General features: G+C 39.6%; 1 protein-coding gene and 1 pseudogene across 6 annotated transcripts; both read left to right on the top strand.

The window, feature by feature from the left end:
* Nucleotides 1-285: 285 nt before the first annotated feature.
* LOC146484032 (glycine receptor subunit alpha-2-like) lies at nucleotides 286-22,863 on the top strand. Of its 6 annotated transcripts, none has more exons than XM_085105339.1 (11): nucleotides 286-1,138; nucleotides 8,269-8,424; nucleotides 11,162-11,325; nucleotides 12,481-12,548; nucleotides 13,658-13,813; nucleotides 15,098-15,159; nucleotides 16,574-16,656; nucleotides 17,009-17,158; nucleotides 17,807-17,995; nucleotides 19,982-20,145; nucleotides 21,210-22,863. In XM_085105339.1, exons 2-11 carry the CDS (start codon nucleotides 8,354-8,356, stop codon nucleotides 21,498-21,500), a joined length of 1,398 nt encoding a protein of 465 aa, XP_084961465.1. In that variant the 5' UTR covers nucleotides 286-1,138; nucleotides 8,269-8,353; the 3' UTR covers nucleotides 21,501-22,863. The 6 variants fall into 6 exon arrangements, with proteins under 6 accessions (XP_084961465.1, XP_084961466.1, XP_084961468.1 ...); XM_085105340.1 differs by lacking the exon at nucleotides 286-1,138 and adding an exon at nucleotides 1,833-2,908; XM_085105341.1 differs by lacking the exon at nucleotides 286-1,138 and adding an exon at nucleotides 5,110-5,912.
* A 7-nt stretch (nucleotides 22,864-22,870) lies between these two features.
* Nucleotides 22,871-26,772, top strand: part of LOC146484031 (uncharacterized) — a 5,118-nt pseudogene continuing 1,216 nt past the window's right edge.

The raw sequence follows: 26,772 nt of genomic DNA, 5'->3' as shown, positions 1-26,772 counted from the left end.
AAACGGCCCAAAGTAATTAGCTGTTTTAAAAAATCGTTGCGCCACGGGTGCAGATAGTCGGGCACCGGAAACAATCATTAAATACAAAAATTACTCACTGTGAAGGTAGAGAAGCATGTGTGGGGCAGTATTATGCTACATGCCCTCCGGGGTAAGAGGACTTGAGTTCAAATCTACCTTGGAACCGAAGAAAAAATGTTTTCTTCATCTCAAGTGAAACTTTATGTCAGTGTTTTTTTTATCTTGGAGGGCATTTTCTCAAGTCATACTTCCTTGTAGGGTTCGTGCGAAGGTTGAAGCTCCTATTTTGCATAATTGAGAGATGCTAGTATTTGGAAGCAGCGCCAGGGTCTTGAAACCATCTGGCCGCACGATTTTATTTGATGATAAGAAGTCTTTTTCTTTTCATAACCACAAGGGCATTGCTCTAGGATGTCTCACCATTGGTTTACATGCATTTTTGTGCACCCATTTTTCCTTTTTTTTTACAAGCTGTGAAGGTTGGTTGGGAAAAAGTTCAAGTGCTGTTTTTACTACTTGAAACAATTATGTGAAAATATCAGCAATATTTCAATATAAGGAAGTCTTGTGCTTATATCATTATCCACGAATCGTAGTATTTGGCCTTGGAGCAATTTTTTTTAGTGTTGTGAGAAGTTATCAAACTTGTGAAAATTTTGCATTTTTTTTTTTCACTACAAAAAAATTCAATTTTTGCCAACGAAGGAACCCCGCTGGAAACAGAGGAAGAAAGCGTTGAAGGCTAAAACAACAATTGTATTTTTTAAAGTAACCGGACAAAGTGAAATTCACACGCAAGATTTGAAGCAAACTTATTTTGTGAACAATTTGGTTTATGAGGAACTTAGGGAGCCACCCACTTAAACTTAAATGATTGAAATTAAATGTTTTCCTAAAGATGATGTTTCTGAAAGCAATAAGAGCGAATTAATCAAGAAACCAATTGGAGTAAATAAAAGGAATGACATGTGAAATGCAGATGCAGCCTTAATTTGTCAGTAAAAGAAGCATTGGTGTTCCGGTGTCTCAACAATAAGTGAGCGGCTAGCTACGGGTTAAACACATACTGTATTTTGGGTGGTTTGAAACTACACAAACGGTGTCCATTCTAGCAAAGGTACGTTTTGAAATCAGTTGAAGTAGTACATAGATTTTGACGGCTTTTCGCTAAATAGGGTGAGGCTGGTCTGGAATTGGTTATATTTTCACGAGTAAAATGGAGTTGGAAGGCCTAACGAGGTCCTACTCACATGTTTGACATATTCATATCGGTGTTTAAACCAATTTAGCTTCTTGTATGTTGGAAGCGGGTTAACATGATTATTTGGAGAATTTGGATGGTATGACAGGTTGTGTCTGAAATAGGTTAGAAAAAATCACATATTTTGGTTTGAAATTAGGCAAGAGTTTCAAGAAGCGCGCTATCCCCGGTGGCGAGAAGTAGGTGTATACATTATTAGCATACCTCAGTGACCGACTATCGCGTAACGCGCAATCTGATTGGCTACACAGGTGCCGTCTATCGATCGATAGACGGCAGTTTGTCAGAGCGCGCGCGATTTAGCATGCATCATTGCACAGATATATCAAAATGTATGAAATATAAAGATTTTTTTGTTTCATAGATCGATCACTGAGGTATGCTAAAACAATTAGACGGCTCACTCTCGGTTTCTACCGCCTTTGATAGTTGGCTCGGGGCTTCGCCCCTCGCCAACTATCAGCCGATAGAAACCTCGAGCTCGCCGTCTAATTGTTAATTATTCGTCAGTAAAAGACGTGTGACTGTCTCTGTGTCTTGACCATAAGCGTACTGTAATTTACGGCTAAAGAAAATACGCTACTTTGGCTGGTTTGGAGCTACAAAACTCTTTTCCATCTTACCGAAAAATTGGTTTTGAAACAAGGATTTCGCGCAAAAAGAAAGGAGAAAATACGATGGAGAAACGCCTGAGGATGTTCCATGCTCATTTGCGTATAATTAGCTGTTAAAATCGTTGCGCCAGGGGTACCAGATAGTCAGGCACCAGAAAAAAACAATGAATACAAAAATTACTCACTGTGAAAGCAGAGAAGCATGTGTGGGTCAGTATTATGCTATATGCCCTGTTTCGACGCTACTGTTTTCTTCCTAGTACACTAAAATAGCACAATTGAGTTCGTTAGTTGCAGTCGTATGCAAACTGAATAAAAGTTCGTGGGCGAGCCGAGATGCTAAATTGGCTAACAGGGCCCAGAGTGCGAAAGTGGAAAATGTAACGCATCTAGCCCGATCTCTTCGCGTTTTTGGAGCTCTTTCACTAGTACACCCGCTTTACGGAACCACTGCCACCCTCATGTCCTCGAGCGAGTGACTTGCATTGTTAAAATGCTGTGCGACAGGCAGTTCTCTTTTCTTGTTTATCACTTCAAGCGATGTTCCGATCCCTGAAGCGGTTCGCCAATCTACATCCTGTCTCTGCAATGTAAACCGCTGCAGGGCATTAATGGTACTAGGTTCTCTGAGGTGCGCTGTGATCAAAATGATTCCAGCAGGTGGTGATATTGAGGTAAACGGGTTGCCTGTAGGGAAAGATGCGCACTTGACGTGAATCCAACAGGTCAAACTTGCGACTTCAAATCTTACGGACAGCCGTGGAGGTTGTACGTTGTAACCATTGGGACTCCGTTAGTCTCAGTCTTGTTTCCACTTGTCGCGGTTAGTAGGAAACTCTTGAAGTTGACGCCGCTTTATGTATGTCTCGCTCCCACGAGGAGGGGTAACCGTGCGCTAAAAGGAACGTCTCCATTATTCCTGCTGCCCTATCGAAAGCGTCGTTCTCACTGCGGATTTTGCATTTAGTATCGCCGATTTACAGTTGCACCGGTGATAGGAGTTGAAGTTGAGGTGAGAGTGGCTGTTTGTGTTTTTGTAGTAGATTGTTGTTGAGATGCGGGTATTAAGTAGGTATTAAAGGTATTAAGGTCACCCTATACCTTCAGAGGTATCTACAGAGGAGTCTCGCGTCCAAGTGATGTAGCGTGTCCGATTTAAACTGTAGATACCTGAACCCTTATATCAAATTAAAGCTTATAGAACTGGCTATCAAACTAAACCAAGAATTTTGAAATAAAATGAATTGCCGAATTTTTAGTGCTGTTTTCTCGAATCAATTTTTTTCACTTGGAGGAGCCACTTCAAAGAGCTAAAACTCAAAAGGAATTTGTTCGTTTGCCCTCAAATTTGAGCAGTAGCTAGTTTAACATATAAACAACAAAAACATGTCTGCGAATTTTTTCTTTCGAAATATTTTTTCTCCGAGAGTGATTTTTGTACGACCACTCCACATTTTTTTCATCCTATTTCGAAAATGCTCCATAACTTTTCATTGCGATTGAATATGGCAAAACGCAGGTCTACACTTCTTTTAGCGCTTTGGGTCCGGAAACTGAGGAGCAAATTAAATTAGCGAAAAACAAAATTCGCTTTGACTTGTAGCTTTAAAAAGGTGATTAGGACGCTCGCATTTAGAAGTCGTGAAAAATTCGACAATTCATTTTATTTCAAACTTCTTGGTATAGTTTGATAGCCAGCTCTATAAGCTTTAATTTGATATAGGGGTTTAGGTATCTACAGTTTAAACTGGACGCGTTACATCGCTTAAACGCGAGACACCTCTGAAGGTATAGGATAACCTTAAGGGGGGGGGGGGGGGGAGGATTTCACCTAAATTTGAATGAAATTTGAAGAGGTTTTAAGAAGGGATAGAAAAAAGAAAATGATTTTTGGAACACCAACAGACAGTTGATACCCACGCAAGAGCACCCCAGACTGCTAGTGGACTAACTTGGTGTTCGTCTATTAATTATTAACTACAAATTCTAATTTTAAAACTTCACTAAATCTTCAATATTTCTTATTTCTCTTAATTTTACCAATCCTTCTTGAAATATACCCAAAAATTACCCAAAAATTCACAAAACACCCCACAACACAGTTTCACGGAATGATGGTAGGGTTTTTGGATTGCTTGAAACGTGAACGAGATATTTCCATTAAAGCCATGTCAAGTGGCGGAAAATGGCGTTTAGGTGAAATCCCCCCTTAAATAAATATCCAAGAACGGAAGTTTGACCGTGGAGATTGGCCATGAATAATCAAGTTTAGGATGGAAATTGGAGATGTAAGGCAGAAACTGTTCAGTTGAGATCTTGTTTAGAGCATGAAGCCGTACCAGCGACGTCATCGTCCATGTCTCTTTTGTATAGGTCTGTATTGGCTAAGCATTCGCTCCTCGAGGTATAACAACCAACAAACAGGCGTAATTTTGTCCTAGCTTGCTTCCTATAGTTTGTTTCCAGGTGCATTTCCATGTAAATCAGTCGCTCGGTTCAATACAGTTTTCGTATTCGTGGTTTTCGCTTTTTGGTCATTTTGGGTATTAAATTACTCATAAACTTACGGAAACTCTCTCCAACCAGAAGATAAAGTTTAACCACAATTAACTTGAGAACTGCAATACTTGAACGCCATCTAGGGCGAGCCAGAAGAACTTTAGCAATAACTGTTTCAGTTGTCTTCAACATGGCCTGTTCCAGACGTTGGCAGATAGTGCGGAGTAGCGCGAAGTAAAAAAATTGCGATACGAGCGAGTCGCTTCTCTTTTTTCCTACTCGCAATATTATTCGCTCGCGTGTGGAACAGGCTATCTTCAACGCGCAAAAGAATGGTCTCACGCGAAGTAAAGGATTATTTTAATAGGACATTTTCACTATGGTGTCATGCAACTGCAACTACCAGACTCCTTTTTTGTTTGTTTGTTTTCCCATGCTAATTAGAGCTATTATTCTTCGCTCTCCACTGGGATTACAAAATTTGAATTTTTTGAAAAGGAAAACGAAATGAATTCTGATTGTTGTAGTCAAATGCCGCCATCATGAAAATGGCCCATTATGACTGAAAACAAAGCTTAGGAGCGGCTGAGTCGGGAGTCAATTACTGTTTTGCGCATATTTGTGGATTGATACTGGTTTCCAGTTTTTTGTTGAAATAGAGCTCATACCAAAAGTGCCAGTAGTATATTTGTTTGACGAAAAGGGTTGTTTTTGGTACAGTCGTGGAAAAAAAAACGTGGAAGCTCATTATTAGTTGTTGCAAATGTTATCTTTGAATTGAAAATCATTTCAAGTCATTTTTAAGCATATCCTGCAGTGCTTAAGTTCCATCCTGCTGTGAAATGATCGTGAAAATGCTTTACAGCAGCAGTTAATCGAACACGCCGAATTGTCATGCTGTTCAATTCAACCAAATCTTGACTCTTGAAACATTTTTAACGCTACTCCTTTAATTTAGCAGAACAAGAACGTTTAGCAGTACGTGAAACGTCTTCTTGAACGATCCTGGATTTAAGCAAAATGGGTAGAAACCTGTTTAATGGTCTGATTTCACTTGCTTCGCGTTCTTACGTACAGGTATATTCCCTCTCGTATCATTTCAATTTTCGAGGTAGGGCTTAAATACTTGCAAATAGACAAACAAGCAGGTGTTTACAATACTTAGCAACAGTAGCATGTGTGTTCTTTAGTTAATGAATGAAAACTTGAAAAATAAAAACATGTACAAAACAAAAACTAACAAAAGAAACTGATCTGGGTGTTTGGCGATACGGATGAACAGAATATCGCTAGGGAAACAGAAAACAGATCTCAAGAACGTAAGTTACCTTCACAATGCCGGCGGTTTTGTTATTTTGTCCTTATTTAAGTTTTAAGTTTACCGGCACATGCAAAAATAGAAAATAAGCTAACCTTTGTATAGCAGAATATCAGAAATTTTCACGTTTAACAGCTTTGCAAAATATTTTTTATCTTAGGAAGCGGCCAGCCGAGAATGAACTTGATTTGACATTTTGGTGCGTAGCGTTTCCAGACTGTTATTTTTTAACTCTTGTCATTTGACCGATATAAACATTGACAGTGATGACCGCCATGTTGGAAATGGGCAAAAATAGATAGCAAAGGGGGTGAAGGGGTGCTTACCATTTACATGGAAAATTTGGAAATTCCAGTTGGAAAATCAAATGTATGCATCATTCCATTTGGATTACTTTTGAAATCAGTATGGGCTTCTGGTCAAAGTGATGCATTTTTATTACTCCTTTTGGGATTTACAGCTGATGTTCATACATTTTGCATGTTATCCATCTTCTGTTAAGACAAGCTAAATCATTTCGTATTTATGCCAAAAATTTCCATTCGGGTGGTTTGCGTAAATGGTAAGCACCCCTTGTCACTCGTTTGTCAGGGGCCGATCTCATGTCAAATGATCGGTCTAAAATCATAGATTTCTAATATTTGAAACTACAAACTTGGGAAATCAGGAGTCTGAAAGACCTTCTGATGATCCAATTTTCCTTCTATCTAATTGAACTGGTAGATGTTCGCGGGAAAATTGGTACAAATGTATCGTGGAAACTGAAATTTAGCCTGGGAAGGCATACGTCCTTTCCGGTTTTTGCAAGTTACAGTAACCTGTCAAGAAAAGAACGAATGCGCTTTGAAGGTTTACAGGTTTTTTTTATTATGATGTATTTCAAGAGTTTACAACAAAAGGAAATTACAATACATCACAAAAATAACATAAAGACAGCATTAAATTACAAAAATATGAAAAGTAAAATGTGCGCAGTGACGAAAGGAGCTTAAACTTTCGAGTTGGTCACTGCCACGTGCAGCTAACTGGCGGATAACCTGCAACTAACTAGTAGAACGGAACTGGAAAGACAAGAATAATAAGAGTGCATATAGAAACATACCACAATTTTTACATAAAAAAGCAATAGAAATGATAATTAATATTGAGGGCAGAGGAATCAAATATTCATTGGGTACTTAAAAGGTACAATTTGTATTGCTTGGAAAAGTTATTATATGGGAGTTTTTTTAATTTAGAGGGAATTTTTCCCAAATTTTAGACCCATCGAATGCAAAAGTGGCAGCTCCCTAATTATTCAGTATCCTCGGCCGATGAAAATTAAGGTTCGATGCAAATCTGGTGTTGTAGCTATGAACTTCAGAAGCAAGAGTTAGGGTTCCTTTGAAAATCCTAGGGATGATAGTAGGATTGTTAGTAATTTTATGTGTGAAAAGGGCCACCTTAAATTTGTAAATGTTTTCAAGTTTTCATGTTTTGAAGCTCCCGAATGTCATAACGGTCGCTAAATTACCCTATCAACCAAATTCCCCTATCGATGCAACACCACAGTTTCTTTAATATGATCCTTGTTTTTTTGCCAGCTTTTCGGCTAAGTTTTAGTCTTTCTATTTTGCCCCTTTCTCCGTTATTTTTAGAAACTAACCGGGCCCCTTATAACGCATACAAGTTCCAAACATATAAAAAAAACCGTGAAAACCCTAGAATCCTCCTCAGATCAGATAAGGAATTAATTGCCAAAAACAGCCACATTTCTCCGTGGCAATCGATTGTTTCACATCCCCTGCAGGTTGATCGGCGAGGTCTCATTCGATGGCTTAAATAGATGTTAAATAAATCAAAGTCTTTACGGTTCCTTTTTTGATTATCATCCAATGAATTTTTCTCATGGACACTAATCCATGCAATCGGCATGCAATCGGTCAGAATTGTAGTTATAAATAGGAGATATTGTTTGTAAAATTACGCAAAATCATTTACTATTAATGATAAAAAGTTGATTCTGAGTGGATTATCCATGTGGCTAAAGTATAGTTTTGACTGAATGCAGCTGAATGACCTAGTTATCATAACAGATGAATGTTTGATGTAGTTTTTTGTTTTTTAGTCCGGTGGAGTTCACGACGAAAGTATCTTTAATCAAGCAGTTGTGATATCGTTCACAATCACATGCTATCTATCCCTGTGTTTTCTTGTTTTCGAAAACGAATATTTTCCTTATAATAGCAATCTTAATACAGGGGGCCCACATCATGTTCAGTGTGGCCCTGTGGCCCCGTATGTTTTAATTCAAAAGCAAAACAATACTGGGTCAAAATGGCAAACAAAGTAAGTCAAAACGTAATTTAAATCTTGGCTCAAACATGGTATGAGTTACCCATGAAGGCAATAGATCGCGAGCTATTTTCGTGCTTTGTTTTCGAAAGTATTTACCCTCAAAACTCAATCAAAACCTCAATTCAACGTGAAGTCTATAAGACTGCTGTATTATTTAGTTATAGCAGGGGGTACAGAGAAAATTGGAGTTTGAAATTGATAAATTATTGATTTTGCAGGTGTGCAAAACAGTCTCGGTTTTTTATATCAAGTAAACCAGTGGTGCAACGCCGGTTTCAGTCTGTGGTATCTGAAGCTTTCAGAATGAATTACTTTCAAATGTTGGCCAAGATTATTTATGTTTCCTTCTGTATCATCGGCTCCTGCATGTCAACGTAAGTATTATTTTCCTCCTAGAATTCTCGAATTATATAACGTTTAACCTATCTTAAACGCATCAACTCATTTTGCAAGGCTTTATAATTATACTTTCGTGAGAGCGTCAGATGTTGCCCTCGTGAGCTCTAATTTTGTCGCACTATTTTAAATGCTGCTGGCGATGGCGAATGAAATACGGCTTGTCAACGTTTGCAATCGGCGGTCATATACAAATGCTTCTTCTTCTTCTTCTTTTCTTTTTTTTTACTGGTTCATTTATACGTAATCAACCAGAACTAAGTAAGATTTAACTTGAAACTGGGAAGGGTCTGATGAGACTTTAAGCAAACATGACGCCGACGGCAACGAAAACGTCAATAAAGAAAAGGCTTAATGAGCTAAACAATGCTGTGTACGTGCGTTACAAATCTGGATACATTTCGTCGCCATCTTCGACTAAAGGCTGGTTTCCATATGATCGCGGATCGCAGATCGCAGATCGCAGATCGCAATAAGGTCTGCGATCATCGCAGACGATCGCAGAAGATAGAACCATGTTCTATCTAAAGGCTGGTTTCCATATGATCGCGGATCGCAGATCGCAATAAGGTCTGCGATCGTCTGCGATCCGCATATGGAAACTACTTCTGCGATCGTCTGCGATCCTGCGATCGTGATCGCAGACGATCGCAGAAGATAGAACCATGTTCTATCTCCTGCGATCGTCTGCGATCAATTGCGATTGTTTGCGATCTGCGATCTGCGATCATATGGAAACCAGCCTTTAGATAGAACATGGTTCTATCTTCTGCGATCGCGATCGCAGGATCGCAGACGATCGCAGAAGTAGTTTCCATATGATTGCAGACGATCGCAGACCTTATTGCGATCTGCGATCTGCGATCATATGGAAACCAGCCTTAAACAACAACCTGAAATGCCCAAATTCAAGGTTTTATGGAGAGCGTGAGCACTTGACAGTAAATTTTCATTCTCTGTGCTAACTTGAAGACCGTTCCCACCAGTTCTGTTACTGGATAGTTCGGCCACATTGCAGAAGTTGAACAAATTGGAATAAGCGCAAAGTAGTACAGGTAACACGAACTTGTATTTTCAAGTGACGTTTAATTTTCGTCGGCGTTGCCGTCGTGGTTGCGTAAAGTCTCCATTGATAGCGTTGAGATGCGGCCAGCTCCCAATTAAAATGTTTTGATGAAAAAGTGCCTTTAACGTCGCTCGGGGGGCCATAAGCTTCAAATGTTTGGTTGTAGTTTGATATTTCGCTGAAGAACAGAGTGGTTTCTGTTACTGAGATGTAAGCATTAGTGACTATCGGGAAGAGTAACATATGGTCACATATTGTTTACCGAAGGTGAACTCGTCGACTCGGTAAAAACATTAAAATCTGGTTAAATGTGATCTGTACACCCGACAAAAGAAAAAATACCATGGGTCGGATTCTACTAAAGAACCAGTCACAAAAGTGAATCGTTCGCCCGTTCATTTGAATAAGTTTCCCTGTATTAATATTAATTTTTGCCAATTTTGGATTGTTGGCTTTTATTGTGCTACTCTCCATAAAATTAATACCATTTCGCAAACAATTTTGGATTAGTTTGTTGTGACCAAATTTGGAAATCTTTCTTCATATTTCAAACAACTCAGTTTCCGTTGGTTTCAATCCGTCCATCCGGCCAATCAAATGTAACTTAGGAGGGAGGGCTTGTCAATTAGGTTTTTTTTAACTTGATACCTCCCTCCCCCTCCCCCTAGGAAGGCCTGATACTCAGGTAAAAACTTGACAGTTCCCGTATCCATAAGTTCTTACCATTTGATTGGCTAGCTGGAACGAAAGTTTTCAGAAAATTGTCAAAAAGATATAATTGTTTCACACTAATCAGCCCTTACTATACGCGACCATTTGTATACCCACCAAGTGTGTGACTCGACCTTTTTCTGTATAGGCTTGAGGGTAAAATGAATTTTGTGCCACGCAGCACTTGTGGCATAAATGGCGAATCAGGAAATTAACTGTGCAATAGCCTGTGAACAGGCTCCCAAGTGGGGTATAGGGCGAAAAGAAAAATTGGTGAGCAGGGCGAGCGGAGCGGGGTATAGGTGCTCATTTTTTGTCTTCGCCCTACAGTCTTCGCCCTATATACCCAACTTGGGAGCCTGTTCACAGGCTAACTGTGCAGTTAGAGTTAAAGCACACACAACTCAGAATTCCTTCATTCGCTCAAACGAAGGTTTAGCGCGCGATACGTCATCTTTTGAATCGTTTTAAGATTACCAATTCAAACAAATCGTCGTCAGTATTAATGATGAGCTTCTGTTTTCGTGTTTCACATTTCAAACCTCACGCACAGGCAGCTCGGCTCGCTTGATAAACGCGATAAGGCATGGGAACGAGGCTGGATTTAATACAACACTCTACTAGGGACTGAGGACCACTACTTATTAATTTTTATTAAGTAATTTACTAATTTTAGCTTTTATATACATGTTACATACTTGAGGTTCTAATTCATAATTGCATCCTTAAATGTCCTCCATTAGTGCAAGTTGCGTTAGAATATATATCACACGTCAATAAAATGTCTTACTTACCTATCATTTTAACTGAAAAGCGTTCATATCCAAGATCAGTTGACGATAAAACGGCTGGCACCAGCGAAAAAAAAAATACATGCATGTTAGTTATTGAAAACAATATTCATACAAGTTGCACTGACCTAGCTTGTAAATCTTTAGGGAACAAAGTGGCAACACTACATCAGCTGAAGACAGAGAGAAGCTGATTGACAACATATCAGATGCGTCTACTAAGGACATAGCTGAGTGGATTGAAAACTCGACTAAAATCATGGAAAAGCTCATGACGAATTATGATTCCTCTATGGCACCCTTTGCACCCGGTATGTATAATTCATTTTGAGGTGTACACCTTGCTTGGCATTGGCCGCCTTTATAGCCATTGATCAAATTTTGGCAAACTCGCACTAATCTGCCTGTATGACTGCGCGGGCAGTCTAATTTTCATTTTAGTTCACTAGTGTTGTAAACAAATGGATAAGTCGGTTAGTTTCTAAAGAAACTGCGGTTCTGGGTCGGTGGAGAATAGAAACGAGTGTTTAGTTTATCGGCAGATCAAGTTGATAACTAAAGGTAAATTGGCCACCGTAAAGATATTCGAGTGCTGACGTTTCGAGCGTTAGCCCTTCCTCAGAGCTAAATTGTGTTGTCAACAGCTCGTTGAAAGGCAACCAAAGAATTCTTCGTTTTACCAATGACTATTGCTCTTTCATGGTGGAAGGAAGGAAAGAAAACATCACAAGTAAAATTCGCTGATAATGATAGATAGAAAAGACAAACGAACAAAACAAAACAATTTTCTTGACTACGAAGGGCGCAGCTAACAGCTACATCGTCCTTAGCACTGAGTACGGAGATTCAGTTGTATTAAGATCAAGTCAGCTCCAAGCCTCGCTTCCGCTCAAAGGCCTGGGGCCCGTTTCTCGAAAGTCCCGGTAACTGACCGGGCCCGATAAGTGTCTGGTGATAAATGTTTCTTAACAGAAGTCAATTTTTGTCAGCTCTGGAAACTAATTTTTAAAATCTTATAATTCTATGAAAACATTGGCCAAGTACCATGTCTGTAATCACTGTGTAATCGGCGAAAAAACATTTTAAAATATACTTAACGGGCCCGGTAAGTTACCGGGACTTTCGAGAAACGGGCCCCAGGTCTGCAAACACACTACTGTGAAAAGAGCTATGACCAAGAAACGTTTGCTAGTTTGACCAGAAAATGTGGCGTAATTAATGCCCACCATGTGTTTTGAATGAAGACCTTGGTCTTCCTGGGAGCTCAAGTCAGAGTAAAACTCACTAGTATCAGTCTTTCCTGCTGAGTGTTGACTGGAGAGAATGATACACTATAGGCACATCCAGCTCGAACTTCACTCCCCGCTGAACTCTCGCCTCCAACCCAATTTAACGGTTAAGTGATATATTAAACACCTGTCTATATCATCTATAGTAATTTCTGCTTCATTCTAATCACATTTTAGACAAGCCGGTGAAGGTGCATATTTCTTTTGATATACTTGCTTTTGGGGAAGTAGACGAGGCAAACATGGTAAGATTCAATATAACTTTTGGAGACGATGCATAACGTAAGAATTTATCTTTGACCCCCCCCCCCCCCCTCCCTCCCCTCCAAAATGACGGCCCTTAAATTTGAACGGAAAAATAAATTAAATTAAATTATAACGAGTGTACATGATAGAGCCTATATAACGGTTCATCAGATACATGTAGGTGAAGAAGTTAAAAAAAAAACCTGGAAACGACGATTCATGAATAACTTTCATTTTGTCGGTTAAGGTAGTCTGGGACAAAGTTTTACCTCTCTCTATGAGGTAGGCCTCTCTCGCTTTACGACGGGATCTGTTGTTGTTGGGTTTCCGGTAATTCCAAAGGAATTAACCTCATGTCTGTAACGTTTACTGACCCGGCAAGTGGAAATCCGTGGGAACTGCTTCTGGGGAGTGATTAGGATTGTTAAGCTTGTCTGTGTTCTTTGAAGCGTTCACGAAGCATACGTTTAGTTTCTCCTATGTACTGTTTTTTACGAAATGTTTGAAAAACGAGCTGGAGTGTTTTATCGATAAAACACGTGCTGCGAGTTTTTTGAACAGCTCCAAAAACATTCCTGGAAAAGCGTGTGTCAATAGAGTTCACAACAATAATGCTTTTGTGAACGTTGGAAATTAGCATACGAGAAAAACACCGCATACTAAAAAGGAGTCTTTTTTCAGCTGATAAAACACCACATACTAATAAGGAGGGGGTTAATCGATATAAAGTCACTACACGTGATGTATTATCGACCATTTGATAGGTCAATGAGCTTATGAATTATTAATGAGTTTCGAGACACCAAGGAATATTTGTATAGCAGAATCAGCCATTTTTACACTTAGGATCACTGTAATGATCTGTTATATCAAAGGAACAAAGCAAGTTAACCTTAAAAGCAACATATAACATACTATGTGAAAATATGGTTCACTGGCGAGGACTCGAACCTCGATTTCCTGCATTCAAGGCAGACGCGTTTAATTTTCAGAGTTGGTGTCGCTCCCAACCCTTGACTTTATGTTACAGCCATGAGGTGTCTTTCGTGACATCAGGGTTATTAAGCTATTTTACTCTCTGTGTGTTTTCGCTTTATGTTACATGCAGGAATACGGCTTGGACATATTTTTTATTCAAGCGTGGAATGACGTCAGGCTGGCTCAAGGCCAGGACAGAGCTTTCTCTTTCAGTGGAAATGATATAAAAAAGATCTGGACACCTGACACTTATTTTATGAACGCCAAACACACGGAGATAAAGGATGTAAGCTAACCACCTTTCTCGATATTTATTGATACTCATTAGCAACATTTTCGTCTTTCTTGTCCACGCACGATCAGGGAAATAAATGACAAGTTTTTCGAAGTCCATGCATCTAACTCCAGCTGTGTCCTTGCTATTACGGTCTCGTATCTCAGTAAAAGTGTTTTTCTGGGATAACAACAAACTGCCCGTGAATTATAATGTGACAGTTAGACAGAGATTTCGAATATATTATCAAGTTAAGGGTTTTCAGTTAAATCTAATGAAGACTAACTATTTTTTATAATTCGTGGCTTAAATCAGTCATAGCGATTCTCTGTCTTTTTAAATAAATGTTTCCAGCTTATGCAGTTCGTCGTTAAACGCTCTTACTAATATCCCGACAGTTTATGCCACAAATTTGATCACGAGTGCATTTATAGAGGACGCCTTCTAACATAGACTCAGGTATTTTTGCGTGGTACTACTTTTTGGCTGCGCGGAAAAAGAATAATCTTAGCCAGGGTTATTGGAATTTAAAACGCAAATGGGGGTAATCATGCATTTTTCAGAGATATTTAAGCAACAATGATTCAAAAAAGTTACAAAATACATAACAGTGTATGGCAATTTTCTCCAAATTGAAGCTTCATTCTCTTTGAGAAATGCATCGTCTTTTTGGATTCCAGCAACCCTTGCTAAGATCTTCTTTTCTCACATAGTCACAAACCGTCCAAAATTATATCTGCTTTAGTATGGATCGTCCTTAAGAAATCCAAGTTTCTCGGACCATCTTGAGATGCGCAGAACATATGCTCAGTTAAATTAAACTAATTGAAATTAATATTTGTTTCCTCTCCGAAATTTTAACGCCTTCTCAGTTTTTTAAATGACGTAAATAAAAGTTCGACGCATGATTGACACTCCAATGAGAATTGCTATATTATAACTAATCACAAAAAAGACATTTCAGAAAAATGTTTCTCCGAATCAGAGTCTTAAAGAGTCTAAAAACCATCTAGTGGTATTAACCAAATTTAAGGTGTGATTGATTTAGTCGTCAGTTCTCTTTTCTTGACCAAAACCGTGCCGGAACAGTTAAGGATATAGATACAGAGAAAGAATCCGTTAGCCTGTTCCAAAAGTTCGCTATCACGCCACTTTCCCGCTTCGATCTCCTCTCTCCATGATTGATTTTGAATTCCCCCATTTGCTCATCTGTTTATTTATTCAGATTTTGTCAAATCGTTCACTTTCGTTGGTCTATTCGTTCATTTATTTTACTGTGATTCCTTTTTTGTTCAGGTTATGAAAAACAACCAGATGGTGTACATTATGCCGGATGGTACGGTTGTACAAATGTCGCGGTAAGTTGATAATGATTTTGTTTTTCTTTTGTGTATATTTTAGTGAACGTTTTTCAGAGTCGTTCTCAATGAGTTTCGTAATTACTCTGTTTAAACGGAATATGCCATCCCAGGCGCATGCGCGCGTTGATGAGAAGCACTTTGAAATCGTTCGTCCAACTTTTTCAAATACCGTCGGAGAGTTCAGGAAGCTGTTTTCATCTGTTTGAATCGCATTCATCCTCGGAAACTGGTTAGCTGAATTGTTTATTTACAAACATTCTTTAGAAATTACAGAAGCTCTTTGCTGTGATATTTTTGTAAGCTTTTGCAATGGCGGAAAATCAAAAATCCTGCAACGAGTTGTATACAAATTAGTCTCAACCGGACTCTATTGCGCATGTGATCCAGATGACATAGTGCCTTTAATCAAACTAAACGTAAACAACCCAAATCAACCAATCAGAATTCTAAGCAAACGTTTGGACTCAGTCAAGCGTAGGGAAAATCATGCGATAAGCACAGCACAATTGATTTTGGCTTTCTTGCTTCTTATTGGTGGAGAGAGTGGGGAGAATTTTGCAAACTAATCAGAGGGCGCAGTAAGTAGTTCCTTTCAACGATCACGAGAACAATAAACAAAACTTAATTTTAAAAAGTTTTGTTTACTTTAAAGCTTTTAGATTTTTCGATAAAATTATATAAGAAACTGCACGAATGTAGTGTACATGTTGTGGTTCAATTTTATCCTTGGTTTAATTTTTATTTCCCATTGTTTTAAATTCATTATCATACATTACCATACCTCAAAACAAAGGGAAATAAAAATTAAACCAAGGATAAAAATGAACCACAATATACATATCTTATTTTTCTTAGTTGTTCGTATCCTCGGCTGACATTTTTCTCTCGAACGTTATGGATTTTTTATATGCCTTTTTATCATAACTTTTATCTCTGATCACCAGTTCATACCAGCGTACTTTCAGTTTTAGATTCCCCGGTCGATTATCACGGCAGGCTAAAAGAAGCTTTTATTATTGTTCAGTTTTTATTGTTACGAGCTAGATCAGGTTTACCCTGGGTTCCAGAGGTTAGGTTACTTTTTTCGCGAGATTGAGAGAGAGAGATCCGCGGCGAAGCTGCTTCAGCCAGGCGCGAAGCACCGAGAAGTAAAAAAAATTTTCTTCTCGGTGCTTCGCCCCTCCCTGACGCGGCTTCGCTGCGGATCTCTCTCTCAATCTTGCGAAAAAAAATAACCTCTGGAACCCAGGGTAGGTCAGGTTGAGTTCTTGGGCAAATGTTATAGTAGTTATAGGAGCGCTCTGTGGCGTAATTTGTCGATGTTCGATGTTTGGTCCAGATGTCACTTTATCAAGTCTTTGTTTGTTTTTGTGCGTGCTAACAAATTTTGTTCAACTTGTTTGTTTTTTAGGATAACACTGAAAGCTACCTGTCATATGCAACTACAGATGTATCCATTTGACCGGCAGAAATGTGATCTGGTTATCGAGAGCTGTGAGTAGAATTAACCCGGCTCCAATATCAACATTTCTCCTCAGCGGTAGCCGCATATTCCTTCATAGTGTATTGTAACGGTTGGATTAATTTTGGTGATTTTTTTCTTTATCTCCATAACCAATGTCTTTGAACCTTTTTCGTGATATTACAAGGAGACATTATACGGCTAAGCACAACAGTACGAATTTTGCATACGATTTCTTACACTACGGTCATTACAATACAGACCAATCACTGATTGCTCTGCTAGATAAACCATAAACATGCTGTTCATTCTGAATGTATGTTGCAACTTATTGCTGCCAACACCCCCGTATACTTCTCAACCTTCCTTCTTTATTTTATGTAGTTTCATTGGCTAAAACCAAGCTGGTTTACACGTGGAGCACCCTGCAGCCGGGAGCTAGCAAGTGTGAAGTTCTGGTGTATGACGATGCCATGGCCCAATATATGTACAAAGGAGTGAAACTCAGTTACGACCACAGCAAATTTTTTTCACGTATGTACGATCCTGAAGAAATTTCTTAGCGTGATGTCATTCTATTCCAAGTCGCTCCATTGTTCTTCTAAGCTATCTGAAATTACTTGTAACTTGTTGTCCAGGACAATTAAAGGGCCAGACTTACGAATCCCTCCTAAATTGAGATTAAAATTAAGAAGAAATTATTAAAGATCTTAATTAAATAAGTATTTTTTTGTTAACGATAGTGTATTGTTTTTGAAACAATAGTCTTTTGTCAAGGAACAATACATAGGATAAATCTTGAGTTAGGGGGCTTGGTGAATATGACTCCAGATTCACGAAATCTTTCTAAGATGCATCCTAAGTATAGAAAGCTAATTCGACATTAAGCCCTCTCCCTTGAATTTCATACCTAAGCTTCTCTTATTAATCTAACATCAAAACAGACAAACATAATCCTGAGTATTTCCTTCTTACTATGTGTTCCATTGAGAATTCCTCAGACGTCATTTTATACCTGAAGTCCAGAAAAATGTTCCTTTATCTTTTGTACAGTCTCATTCCTTTTGCTAGAGCAATATATCATCCTAAAGACCAGCAAGCGTATTTTCCACAGTTCCAAAAATTCCTTAACAGAGTGTTACTGATGTTAATATGTATTGTTTATAAATATTCTGTTCACAGCCAGTTTCTCAAATCTGTACGCTACGTTTGTTTTTGACCGTCTTACGTCATATACCGTTCTTCAAGTGTACATCCCAACCTATATGATTGTCATTCTATCATTCATGGCTCTGTGGCTGCCACAGGAAGCTGTGCCCGCCCGCGTAGCCCTGGGAATAACAACTGTGCTTACTATTGTCTATTTTCAAGGTAAGACAGAATTGTATTTGCCCGGCACGACAATGATATGTTATTACATGTAGTCTAGAGCGAATTAGCAACTCCCTTACCTACATATGCATGACGGACGTCTGTATTTACTATCTTAGCTTAGCATCACACTTGACGCTTCCAACACTATTTTTACTCTGACCGTAAGACGGCACGAGTTAGTTTTCGGCCGCGTTATCAAATTGTTTTTTACTTTTTGGGGTCGCGATGGGCCGAGAGATAAGACTTCGGGCCACGAGTTAAGTTCTCGGTCTCGTTTTTTGTACTCGGGCGGCACAAGTTAAGTTTTCGGTCGCGTTATCAAATTCTTTAAGTTCTCGGTCGCGTTCGTGACTCAGGCCGTGAGGCGCCGAGTCTGAAGTTAACCACATGACGTGTCACATACAGGATGGCAGATGCAACTTTAAAAGAAACAGCATTCGCATACCTAGAGAGGCATTTTCTATTTCCAAGGCAAAGACTCTTAGACTTAATGCGATGAACAGACGCGAAGAAACTTAATCTGTTTATATGTCTATTTTTATAGTGTCTTTTGTGCATCTTTTAACTTTCGAAGTTCTTCAACCGTTCATATTTCATCTTTTCATTACTAGCATTTTAAAAATTCGAAAGGTTTATATAGATTTTTATTTAATTAGCTTTTTTTTTTTTTAGTTCCTCAAGGTTAGTTTTGTTTAACCGAAAATTTGGCAACTAAATCACTCTATGACACCACGAGCAAAGACAGCTAAAGATGTCTCACGTTTACCATAGAAAAACAATCAATGTAGAAACGGTTTCTGTCTTCTAATGAAAGGTGAATAATAAATGCTTTCCCCTGAATTTCATTTAAAAATATAAACAGCGAAACATTGAAAAACGTACAAGGATAACGTACGCGTGATGCGTAACGTTACTTTAGATCATACCGGAAATCACGATCTGTCATTGACCCGGCGTCACATACATAATGGTTTCTGTCTCCAAATGAAAGGTGAAAACATAAGGATTAAAGCCTGGGGATTATAAAAAGCATTCGTATGACAAATGTCGTTTACCCCTGTATTTCATTCTGACTGCAAGTAATGCAATTCTATCTGGTGGTTACTTATTGCCTCACTATATCTCTGTATCTATCTATTTGGGGGAATAAGCGATGCTGGAGGTTATCACTGCTAAAAGATTGTAGGCTTACGCACCACGCAGTCAAATATGGCCCGAGTATAAGCTGAAAACAGCTTTTTGTTTCTAGTGGTATAGTAGCATTCAAGCTGTTTTATTATCAAAAGGCAACCAATTTTGAAACTCGATGTTTCATCCATTAATAATCCTCCTCCCGACGAAAATCCCTTGCTCGCCCAGAACACTCGACAGATAGAAAACGGATTTGGAAAATACGTCTTTGGCCCGAAAACTTTTTCGCACGTCTGAGAAGCGGGATCTAGGGTTATATTCGGGGTTTTACGTACTCTTAAAGAACCAAGTCAACAAAATGTCTACAAAGGTTTAGAGCAGTACCACCTCCATAAGCCCGATTAACCAGCCCCTAACACACTTTTACACTTTACCTTCGGGATGTGCACGCCTAATGCATTTTAATCTCCATTAATCAGCCACGATGTAAGTCCCTCGTTAAAAAAACAAAACAAAACAAAACAAAAAACCGTAACTGAAAAAAAAAACAAAAAACACAAGCACTAATGCTTAACAATAAAAATATTTTAATCACATCAAGAAAGGGTTGAATTCTTAGTTCAAGTTACTTCCAAGGGAATTTAGTTTTCCAAAATTCAAGAGAGTTTATTAATGTTGAAAAGACAGGAATGCAAAATTTGAAATAAGTGACCTATGGGAGTGAAGGGTGCGTGTTCAAGGAAATGCGGTATATTTCAATTGGAGCTCTAATTAGACACAAGGTATTTAATTTTCTTCGCATTCATATATGTTTTGAGCTTAACATGATTTTTTCCATTCACCTCCAAATAGGAACAGTCAACAGTAGAATGCCTCGTGTTTCGTACATGAAGGCAATTGACGTGCACCTGTTTGTCTCCTTTGGATTCGTGTTTGCCACCATGTTGGAGTATGTGATCCTTCTAAATGTCAAAGGCAGAAAGAAAAGAGACTTACCTCATGATGACAACCACGAGGTAAACGAAATATAACGACTTCTTTACAATTTTAACCAAAATAATCTGATATGAAGAGAACTACTTACTAGGATTTAAGTACTCCTGGCTGACCTCACAGCCAAACTTAGCGATTTGTTTGTTCGTCAGTTTTGTAACTTTTTTGTTTACGGATTGGACTGATAATATGATTGATCAACAACAACTGACTCAGTGAGACGTCTCAGTTCAGTCTGGCACAAGTTGACAACCATTTCTCACCATTGATTAGAGGGGAAGTATCAAGGGGATTTTGACCTTTTAGGGTGAAAATGGTGCGACAACACATTCACTTAGTTACAAAATAATTCTAAAGCATCAAGAAAAAGAAATCAACTGAATTCTTGAAAGGAACAGCTCATGACCTGCTCTTGTGTATTTTGGTAGTCTTAATGCACTGGGGCCGGCTTTCCAAATTGCCTCAATGGGCTCACAGTATGGGGTCAAATCAATCTCTGAGACCTTTTTCTTGTAATTACTTTTAGAATTTTCATAAAGAAGATCACGGGCGAAGATTGATGCATTTTGGGACAATTGAGAGAACTTAGGTTTTCAAAAATCCAAATTTGCTATTGATAATCAATTGATGAATACAGCTGGCAACCTGAAGTGATGTCGTGTGGTGGCGAAAGGTGATGGTGTGAACCAGATTTTTATCTCTCTCCCTCTCTTACTTCTTTCCATAATCATCCTATTTCATGTAAGATATCAAACTCGAGGAAGAGTATTTCATCCAATTCCAAACACCGAGAAGTGGTTTGAAAAAGCGAAGGGGTAGCGGAGTTTTTTAAACCAACTTCGGGGTGTTTGGATTCGGATGAAACACTCTTTCAAGTGTTTGATATAGCTTCTCAAACTTAATAAAGATAAAAATCTTGGAGAAATTCAAAGCAACAGTTCAACAAATTTTTAAGACCACGTTTCCAAACCACCTTCACAGTAGTGAATTCCTTTGTTTTGTCTTCATGAATTATTAATGAGTATGGGAAATAAATAGCAACCGCAATAGTCCCTTCTGAGTTCATTTCTTTGCCCGTTTTTAACAGCTCAGCCCAATGAACAACCACACATCAGACGAAACAGCTTCCAACTATACTTGTAGTGCAGACAATGCGGTGCGCTATCGAGTGGGAGGTAAAGAAAACCTCGCTGATGAAGAAACCCTAACAGGTCTGCCGGAAACTCCCCACAGGAAGAAAATGAAAATGTGTGACCGGGTATCAATAGACTGGCTCTCTCGGATTCTCTTCCCTGCTTCGTATACGGCCTTTGTGATAACTTATTGGGTGGTCTGTGCAGTTCTCTCGCCTCAGAAAGAGGAGTTGGATCTTTGTTAGGCGTAGGCTTGGAAGTGCGTTAAGTTTTTCAACCCGAGTCAAGCAGTCCACCGAATGGAAAAAGAAATTCATGTGCATGTTGAATTTACAAATTAACATTTCGTGACAATAATTTCCCTGCAAAACAAACAAAATTGCACGTTGCCATGGAAACGGTCGTTAACTCAAGCAAAACATGAAAATGAAGCAACATCATTTTTTAATACTTCCACGTGAATTGCTTTAAATGATGAAAACTAATGCATGGGTACTGTAAAGCTGAGTCGACCCCTTAACTTCATTCAAGACATATAAGTTCAATTAATTGTGGTGGTGCTAGGGTCGTAACAGGATTGTAATAGTTAGTCCTTTTTTATGAATCAATTAAAACGGTTAGCGATTTTAATTATTATTGCATCTCTAATAAGTAAGGATTTAGAGAAACAATTTAAAATGAAAATTTAGCGAATAGAGACTATAAGTTTTGACGCTTCGAATTGAATAAATGAACTCTACTTGAACATTGACCCTTTTTTGTACTTGAAAGTGAAGCCAGGATATCTTCGAAACGTGGTCTCTTTTTGCTAATTTTTATTTTAAATTGTTGCCTCTGTACATAAGAAATTAGGAGGTAAAGATCAAGTAATAAAGGCCCGGTTCAGACGCCGAACTTTTCATGAGCCGAACCTAATACCTCGAATTAAGTACATGAAAAGTTCGGCGTCTGAATCAGTTGAGAACAACTGTTTCAATTTGGAACGGCTCAGCTGTTCTTCCCGCCTGGCTCAGCCGGGAATTTCGGCTTTGGAACGACTTTGATTCAGACGCCGAACTTTTCATGAGCCGAACATTTAAATGCATAAATTATTATAATGTATTTCAAATATGAAAAATGAAAATAAAAATAAAATAAATAAATAAAAAAACCCTGACATTTCGTTTGGTTTTGCTTCAAGTAAATTAGTTCGGCTAATTAAGTTCGGCGTCTGAATCAAAAGGAGGGATTTTCGTGATTTGGGCCGACCTTAATTTGAATTAAGTTCGGCTCATGAAAAGTTCGGCGTCTGAACTGGGCCTAAGGTGGCTCTTTACAGCTTGATAGTAGAGCGCGCAGATGACTGTTAAAGTTTGTTTCCGGATGGTGAATGGTGGAAGACCTTAGTTGGTTTAGGTGAAGCAGGCATACAACATTTTGGGCGATTGGACATTCTTGCGTTCTACAAGGCAAAGAGCTGTACCTGAACTTGTAAAACGGACCACTTCAAGAATTCCTTATTTATTGCTCAATGTATCGTAGAATGTAATTTAAAAGTTTAGGCCTTTTTCTATTGCTGTACATATTATTGATTGCGTGCCTTTATCAATTCGGTTTGTAAATGTTTCGCGCAATCACGCGCGAAAATGCACACGTGCACGTGCGTGCTTCAGCTAATTTATATTCTGCTTTAGTTGTTAAATTTAGTTTTCCTACAGTTTAGTTTTGTATTTCGCTAGCGCCGTTTACGCAGAGAGACAGAGCACCGGGTAATTATCTTTGATTTACGCACTTGTGTTAGTTATACCATTACTGTATGATTTAGCTTTCTATCTGTATTTTATTTGTAGGTTTCGAAATGACTTTGATAACGGTGTATTAAATACGTTCTGACAATCGGCTAGCGAAACATTCGAAACCCGACGCACGTCAAAGTGAGATGATGGCCGAAGACGCCAAGAATCAGAGAAGTGCGGCGAAGGGGAGATTCACAAGAAATTTATCCGAATTAACGAAGTCGATCCACGAAGACAAAGGATTAAACGACGCGTGGAGGAATGTCGAAGCCAAACATGATGTATACGTAACATTCTTAGACGACAGCGAAGTGGGAGCGAGCGAAGAGTGGATAGCAGAGTTACAGCAATTATTCAGCGAAGCCATGGAGCGACAAATTCAATACGTCGATGCCAAGACAACTAAAGACATGGTGGCAAAACAAGAACTTAGTCGACAAGAGGTAGCCAAACAGGATTTCGAGAAAACCCGAAGAATGATCGATCAAGCCTTTATAAAACGAAATACGACAGACGCAGTGTTCAGAACGCTAGTGAACGATGCGGAAAAATTGCTGGATGCCTACAGTGTCGAAAAAGGTATAATTCCCGCTCTCAGAAAAATTCAGCGAGAGTTAGAAGCGTCATTGGCTAGCTGTAAAGACGCCAACGACAAGTGCTTCGAGTTCCTTAGTAGAGAAGAGGCAACAGCCGAGATAGGATGGATTTTAGTCGTGCAGAAACAATACAATGAAGTTGCTAACAAGATCGAGTTGGTTATCGCTAGTCAGACCAAGCCAGAAGCCTGTGGTCGGAGTGTAGAAACGAAAATGAATAGCCTTCGGCTGGAAAAAATCAAGATGCCTAAATTTGACTTAGAGAGTACCCTCGCTTCCGGAAGGATTTTGAAGTTCAAGTCATGCCGAGCCTAAACTGCAACACGGCGCCTTACACTTTGCGCTCTTCTCTCGGCAAGGAACCGTTACACGTTGTAAAGGCAGTCGACGACGACATCGAAGAAATGTGGAGACGTCTGGATGAAAAGTATGGTGACCCTGCAAAAGTAGCTGACGTGATCATCGATAGTGTTCAGGAGTGAGAGCCATTAAAGAGGGAGAAAACAGAAGATTCATTGAATTTGTCGACATCGTCGATAACGGTTATCGCGATTTGTTAAGGCTTGGATTAGAGAAAGAAATAACAACTACCAGCTCTGTGAGCATGATTGAGAAGAAGCTAGCTCCCGGCAGATATTAGAAGAGACTGGGCAAAGCTGGTCAGCTCCGATACGACCTCCGTGGACAAGAAAGACAAGTTTCCGAGTCTTCTTAAATTTCTGCTCAACCAGAAACGGGCAATCGAATATGATTCAGCGGATCTTCGAACATCTCAGAGTCATTCAGGCCATCAAGCTGTCAACCTTGCTCAAGCAGTAGCCGGAGAAATCGCAGAGAGCAACCAGCGTTTCGAGACCAGAGCCACCAGTAAGTGCTTGTTCCATGACCACGCTGAACACGAAACTGGTGAATGCAGACTATACCTCTCCAAAACTTGGGAAGAGCGAATGAACATGCTCAAAGAAAGACGTGCATGCTGGTCCTGTTTAAAGATCGGACATCGTCTTCGCAATTGTAGGAATAGAAAAGTTTGTGGTGAGAGCGGCTGTACTAGAACCCATCACAGAACATTGCACAGAGAAAGTCAAGAAACGAACGTTTCTGCCACGGCGAGTGCATGCAGCAACACTAGTACTCCTAGTGACACATGCCTTCTCCTAATGCAAAGCGTCAAAACCAAGAACGGATGGGCGAATGTAATGTGGAATAACGCAGCATCATTATGTTTCATCACTAACAGCAAAGGCAAAGCTGAAAATTTGTATGGCACAAAAGTGGAACTATCCATTGTTAAAGTTGGAGGAACAAGCGAAAGATTTATTTCTCACAAGTACCTGCTACCACTCATCGATTCGCAAGGACATATCGTCGAATTTGAAGTATACGGAATTGACAAGATAACAACTGACATTGAAAGCGTCAATGTGGATAAAGTAGTTCATCTCTTCAAGGACGTTACACTCGATGACATCAAAAGACCATCGGGAACCGTAGATGTACTGATAGGATACGGGTACGCAGGGTACCATCCCGAGCCAGAGCAGAAGTCTGACCATTTACTTGGAAGATGCCTTGGTGGCACACATGCAGACCTACGGAACGCAAATCATGTCATACAAGATGTACGCGTACATCATGTGTCAGCTGGTGTCAAGATTGATGACTTTTACAGCATTGAGAGCCTAGGAGTAGAGTGTACACCTCGCTGTGGAGGATGTAAATGTGGCAGATGTCCGCTTGGTGCAAAAAACTACAGTTTGAAGGAAGAGAGAGAACTTGAGCTGATTGAAAGAAACCTTGAATTTGATAACGTTGAACACCGATGGGTTACACAATACCCATGGATCAAAGATCCAGCTGATCTCCCCGACAACCGAAGAGCTGCATTTGGGATGCTGATGTCCACCGAGAAAAGACTTTCCAGAAACGCCGATCACGCTAAAGTGTATCAAGAACAAATACAAGACATGGTGGACAGGGGCGTTGCTCGAAAGCTCACAACGAGTGAATTGGATACCTACAAAGGACCCATCCATTATATTTCACACCACGAAGTTCTGAGGCCAGATTCAAAGTCACCCCCAGTAAGAATTGTCTTCAACAGCAGCGCCAACTACATGGGTCACGTACTGAACGACTACTGGGCCAAAGGACCTGACCTTCTAAACAGCCTGTTAGGTGTACTGATGCAGTTTAGAGAGCACGAAATAGCGCTAATCGGTGACATAAAGAAGATGTACCACTCAGTGAAAACCACACCAGTAGAACAACACACACATCGTTTCCTTTGGCGAGACATGGACAAGCAGAAAGAACCAAACACTTATGTCATACAAAGGGTTTCGTTCGGCGACAGACCTTCCGGAACGATCGCAACGGTAGCTCTAAGAATGACAGCCGAAATGAACCAAGAAGAATATCCCCAAGCAGCTAAAATCATCAAAGACAATACCTATATGGATGACATTCTCGAAAGCGTCAGCGACAGAGAGAAGGCTCAAAGTGTCACGAACAATGTTGAAAAGTTAGTCAGCAAAGGAGGATTTGAAATCAAAGGCTGGACTGTCTCTGGCAACCCTGACAATCAGGATGAAATGGCAATACCAAACGAATCACATACGTCCACGGAGAAAGTTCTAGGTGCTTATTGGAGACCTGTCGAGGACCAATTCTGCTTCAAAGTTAAATTGAATTTCAGCGAAAGAAAGAGGAAGTTACATACCGAACCAGACGTAGAACCCCATCAGATGCCAGGAAAGATTCCCGCCAAGTTGACCAAGCGAATGATACTCTCCCAGATCAACAGCATTTATGACCCGCTTGGATTGGCTGGCCCGTTCACCGTGAGATCAAAAATCATGTTGAGACAGCTATGGGCGAGCGAGACAAAGCTGGATTGGGACGATCCAGTGCCGGAAGCGTGCAGAGAAGACTGGACAAAGTTCTTTTCAGACCTGTTTGACATGAACAACATCAATTTTGGGAGATGTCTCAAGCCCACAGATGCAGTAGGGGATCCGGCCCTAGTGATCTTTAGTGACGGATCCAACGATGCCTACGGCGCGTGCGCTTATGTCAGGTGGGCGTTGTCCAGCGGCGGATTTGACAGCAACTTCATCTTTAAGAACCGTCTTGCTCCAATCAAG

This window comes from Pavona decussata, unplaced genomic scaffold, assembly GCF_977016875.1.
Source record: "Pavona decussata unplaced genomic scaffold, jaPavDecu1.1 SCAFFOLD_37, whole genome shotgun sequence".
Classification (NCBI taxonomy): domain Eukaryota; kingdom Metazoa; phylum Cnidaria; class Anthozoa; order Scleractinia; family Agariciidae; genus Pavona; species Pavona decussata.
This window is presented reverse-complemented; position numbering and strand designations above follow the sequence as displayed.

What these genes read in the sequence shown, in the direction of transcription:
- LOC146484032 (XM_085105339.1), top strand. Translation starts at nt 8,354, where the DNA reads ATGAATTACTTTCAAATGTTGGCCAAGATTATTTATGTTTCCTTCTGT. An exon ending in AAGTAGACGAGGCAAACATG is followed by an intron (nt 12,549 to 13,657) that starts GTAAGATTCAAT and finishes TGTTACATGCAG; the next exon opens with GAATACGGCTTGGACATATT. An exon ending in AACACACGGAGATAAAGGAT is followed by an intron (nt 13,814 to 15,097) that starts GTAAGCTAACCA and finishes TTTTTTGTTCAG; the next exon opens with GTTATGAAAAACAACCAGAT.